Source organism: Myotis brandtii, unplaced genomic scaffold, assembly GCF_000412655.1.
Source record: "Myotis brandtii unplaced genomic scaffold, ASM41265v1 scaffold111, whole genome shotgun sequence".
Lineage (NCBI taxonomy): Eukaryota > Metazoa > Chordata > Mammalia > Chiroptera > Vespertilionidae > Myotis > Myotis brandtii.
Window position 1 is genome coordinate 1,465,164 of NW_005353789.1, and position 4,702 is coordinate 1,469,865.

Below are 4,702 nucleotides of genomic sequence, written 5' to 3' on the forward strand. Positions count from 1 at the left end.
ATTCGGGCCTCCCGGCAGCGCCGCCTCCTGAGGGGCGGGCCCGGCAAGCATCACCTTTCAAAACCAGAACGCGCCAAGGCGGAGGAGACGATTGGGGTACCTGATAGGAGCCGCCGGTCCAGGCCAGATCCGCCAGGATCACTCGGCCATTAGCAATGCAGCTGTAGGTGATCGTCATTGTGGGCGGGCCAGTGAAGGGCAGGTTCCCGCCAGACCCAACCGCCCGCGGTAGCCTCGGGGCGGAGACTGGGGCGGGGCTCTGGAGGGGGCGGTGTATGCGCAGGCGCGAGGAGCGGTTGATTGGCAGTGAGGGAGGCGGGGCCATTTCTTGCCCGGGCTGAGTCTGTGATGAGCTGGGGGGCGGGAGCAGGGGCCGAGGTTTCTGGAAAAACTAGCTTTGGGTGAGTGAAGCCCTTCTTTGTGGCCATCCTTAAAACCACTGTAGAGCCAGTTTACTTCACAGTGCCCACATACAGAGAATTCATTCACAAGCTAACACATGTAAAAGATAGACCTTGTTTTAAAATAAAATTCATTAACAAGCATTGGCTGAACTCGCACGGTGTGCTAAGTGCCTTAGGTTAGCAAGTATGCATAGCTGTAGGCCTCACTGAGGAGGTCGTATTCTAGAAGTGGTTACAGAGGTACATGCAGATAAGTGCCAATCTCAAGTGATAAATATATGATGGAAAGATAAACTAAGTTGCAGAAGCTGGAGTGGAGGCAGTTACTCCTTGGGAGAGGGAGCAAAGCTTTCAAAGTCCCTCTGGGACTTAGAGGATGGGTTGGAATTCTCTAAGTGGGGAGGAAAGCTAGGACAGGCTGAGCGGAGGGAACAGCTCTTAAAGCTCTGAAGGAAGGGAAGGCTGGGGAATGGCTGTGAGTGAGTGGCAGAGGAAAGGCGTATGATAGGTGGGTGGGCAGGAGATGAGAGTGGTAGTAGTACTCGAATGACTTTTGTTATCCTCTAGACCTTGAATTCCTGGGCAAGAATTTTTTCATTAGTATGGCATTGCGGAAGAGTGGAAAGAAATCAGATAAAACTTGGATTCAGATATAGACATTGCTATTTACTCTGTGCCTGGAATGTAACTTAACCTTTCTGAGACTCAATATCCTAATCTATAAGATGAGGAGAGTTGTCAAGTTTAAATTAAGCAAATATGCAAATTCTTAGTATATAGTAGATAAGCAATTGCAATCCTTTTTGTGATAAATACATGAATGAAAATTACTTTATTGCTCCCAAATGGTATAACTTTAAAAAAAAAAAAAGCAATCCATGTCCTTCAGCGGTGCCTGGCAGGAGGTGAAGACAGGTAGTAATTGAGTTTATCTGAACCCAGGGTGATCAAACTGGGTTTAACAAGCAAGCCATAAAACTGGTCTGAACTGTAGCTCTTGAGAATGATGCCTTCTTGAATCATCTATCCTTCTATATAAAGAAAATCTTGAATCAATGTATCTTATCAGCTTAGAGGTAATGCCTTGTGCTACAGGTGGGGTGGCTGAATTAAAAGCTCTGGTTACATTGCTAATGTGTGGGAAAATGAAATATGTTAATTCGGAGGTAATGTGTTGTTATATTCTTGCTTACAGTAAAAGTAAGCAGAACAAACTTGGTCGTATTGCAGTGCACCTTCTGTTTATTAAATAGTGGAGCAGAGAGTGGCTGGGCAATGAAATAATGAGCTGTGGTCATGATAACAAGCACCTGATAGTTGGAGAGGTATATATATATGGGACCTCCCTTGTCTCAGTTTCACCTTATCATTAAAACAATCCTGTGTGTTGCCCTAACCGGTTTGGCTCAGTGGATAGACCGTCGGCCTGTGGACTGAAGGGTCCCAGGTTCAATTCCGGTCAAGGGCATGTACCTTGGTTGCAGGCACATCCCCAGTGCGGGGTGTGCAGGAGGCAGCTGATCGATGTTTCTCTCTCATTGATGTTTCTAACTCTCTATCCCTCTCCCTTCCTCTCTGTAAAAAGTCAATAAAATATATTTTTAAAAAAAAGCACAGCAGGTAATACAAAATATCACAGGTATTTCCATCTTTCCTTTGATAGTTTGACAAAACCTGGAAGAAGGAGCAGGTGAGAAGGTGGATCCCTGGGAAGGAGAAATCGGACATTTCACCATTTTCCATTTTAAAACAAGATTTTAGACAAGATTTTAAAACAAGATTTTAGACCTCATGACAACTTTCACTAATTTTACTGTCATTGCTTTTTAGAGATTAGCTTTTCAGAAAGAAAAGTCACTAATTTTTGAATCATCCTATTTCTGAGGTCACTAAAGAGTTTGTCAATACTCCACAAGCTGCAAACTTTCAAGTACTCACTAATTCAGGATGTGCTTTATTAAGTATTGACATTCTCCTATAAATAAGTAAAAGTTGGCTTTTATAATAAATGTTGTTTTCTCTGACTGTGGTGTATTTTTCAAATGTTTCCTCTGAAGCTTATTTTCTTCTTCTTTTTGTATCTATTCTTTTGCAGACATTTTTGCTTCTTACCTAGACAAACATGATTTTTTTATGATGATGTTGGACTTTACTGTCATTTTTGGCAAGGCTTCCTTTCCTAGCCTCAGATAAAAATATTCCCTTATTTTCTGTAAATATTCTGTTATTTTATTTTATTTTTTTAATATTTAAAACTTTAATCCACCTGAAATTTGTTTTTGTGTCTTTTGTGAGGTAGGAATTTGTGTTTCCCCAAGTGGACAGCGAGTTGTTTCATACAATTTATTGACTATTTTTTCCCCACTAATTTGAAATATTACTTTTACCATAGACTTAATTACCCCCTATACTCTGTAAATTAGACTTTTGAGTTGATTTATATGCCTGTTTCTGTGCTGATATCACAATAATCCAGTAACTGTACCTCAAATTGCTTTAAATTGAACAAATTGGAGATAATTAATATTTTTAGAATATTGAGTCTTCCCATCCAGGACATAGGTTGTTTTTCTAGCCATTCTTTATTATGTTTTCCCATAAAAGCTCTCTAGGTTTCTTCAAAAAGGCTTGACAAATTCTTAAATTTTTTTTCCCCTGGGGTATTTTGGCTGCTCTTGGTCATATGGAATTTGTTCCTCATTGTTTTCAAACTGGCTGTTTTGGTCATGTGTAAACTCTATTAGCTATGTTTAATTTATTTTGTATATAGCTCCTGCCTCATTATATTGCAAACTCCTTAAGGCCAGAAGCTTCACATAGGGCACATAGTCCTTTGCTCAGTGAGAACATCACACAGGACACTGCTGTTGACTGTCATATTAGGCTTTTCCATTATACTCAGCAACCAAGGGGAGGGCAGCCTCAGGTGGCCATGATATTTGTGGAAACCATGATGACTGAGAGGAGTGTAATGGGAAGCCAAGCAGACCTGGTTTGAATGCTCACGTTGCCACTTTCTAGTTGAGTAATCTTGGTATCTCTGAACCTCAATTTCTTCCTTAGGCTCACCTCTGAACCTAATTCATAAAATGAACTAACATACATAAAGCTTATTATGACTGGCTCCCAGCAGGTATTTCATAATGCATGGCTGTTAAGATCATTAGGAATCCATATTGTCACATGTTAGAGAAACTTTCTAAAATCCTTTCTTTCTGAGAAGTGTGTTATATATTGGTCTCCTCTCTCTAACTTGTAAGTTTCCTGAGAGCAGAGGCCAAGTATTACCAGTATTTTTATCCCCAGCACCTCACACGTGGTAGACACAACTTCGGTGGCTGCGTTTGATAGCATGAAGTACAACAACTTATTTAACCATTCCCTTCCTACCTTCCTTTTCTTTAGTTGTTTCTAATAGAAAAGAAGCTGAATTCTCATCTTTGTTAGGAAGGATAGGCAAGTTTAAGAGAGGATATGTCGATGGCAAACATCACTGCAGGCCACAGTAACACATACTCTAGTTCAGTGGTTCTCAACCTTCCTAATGCAGCGACCCTTTAATACAGTTCCTCATGTTGTGGTGACCCCCAACCATAAAATTATTTTCGTTGCTACTTCATAACTGTAATTTTGCTACTGTTATGAATCGTCATGTAAATATCTGATATGCAGGATGTATTTTCATTGTTACAAATTGAACATAATTAAAGCATAGTGATTAATCACAAAAACAATATGTAATTATATATGTGTTTTCCAATGGTCTTAGGCTACCCCTGTGAAAGGGTCGTTTGACCCCCAAAGGGGTCGCGACCCACAGGTTGAGAACCGCTGCTCTAGTTGGTTTTAGATCTAATTGCTATGTCAGGGCCAGCAGAGGGAGCACAGAGCACAGCTTTGAAAGAGAAAGCCTTCAATTTTTTAAAAAAGGAAAAGAAAGAGCTGACTACAGCTGTGCTGGGGAACAATTTAAAAGGCCACTCAAAGTTTTTACAGAGGAAGGAAATTGGAGATAGGAGGAAGGTCATTCCTCATTTTCATTCTCATCTGCCTTGTTTTCTTTTCTGATTCATTCAGGCCCAGACAGGCCTGTTCTCATCTTTTCTTTTGTCCCTTGCTCAGCAGCTTTTCACAACTCTTTCCACAGGAAGACACACAAGTGCCATCACCTTTTCCAGGCTGGTTTCTCTTTTAGCCAGCTCAGTTACTTAGCTCAGTCAGGGGATGGACATTGGTGAGGGTCTCAGAAAAACACTGAGGAACTAGGAGCCTTGATTCATTATCCCACTGAATAAAGC

At 41.0% G+C, this 4,702-nt stretch overlaps 1 protein-coding gene across 2 annotated transcripts in view; it reads right to left on the reverse strand.

The window, feature by feature from the left end:
• Positions 1–231, reverse strand: part of LOC106727225 (vesicle-associated membrane protein 7-like) — a 38,066-nt gene extending 37,835 nt beyond the window's left edge. Inside the window, exon 1 of one of the 2 annotated variants that reach the window (XM_014544981.1) lies at positions 101–231. In XM_014544981.1, coding sequence (XP_014400467.1) covers positions 101–178 — 78 coding nt within the window. In that variant the 5' untranslated portion in view covers positions 179–231. The remainder of the gene's footprint in view (positions 1–100) is intronic. The other variant, XM_014544984.1, reaches the window with a different exon arrangement.
• Between the last annotated feature and the right edge of the window lie 4,471 nt (positions 232–4,702).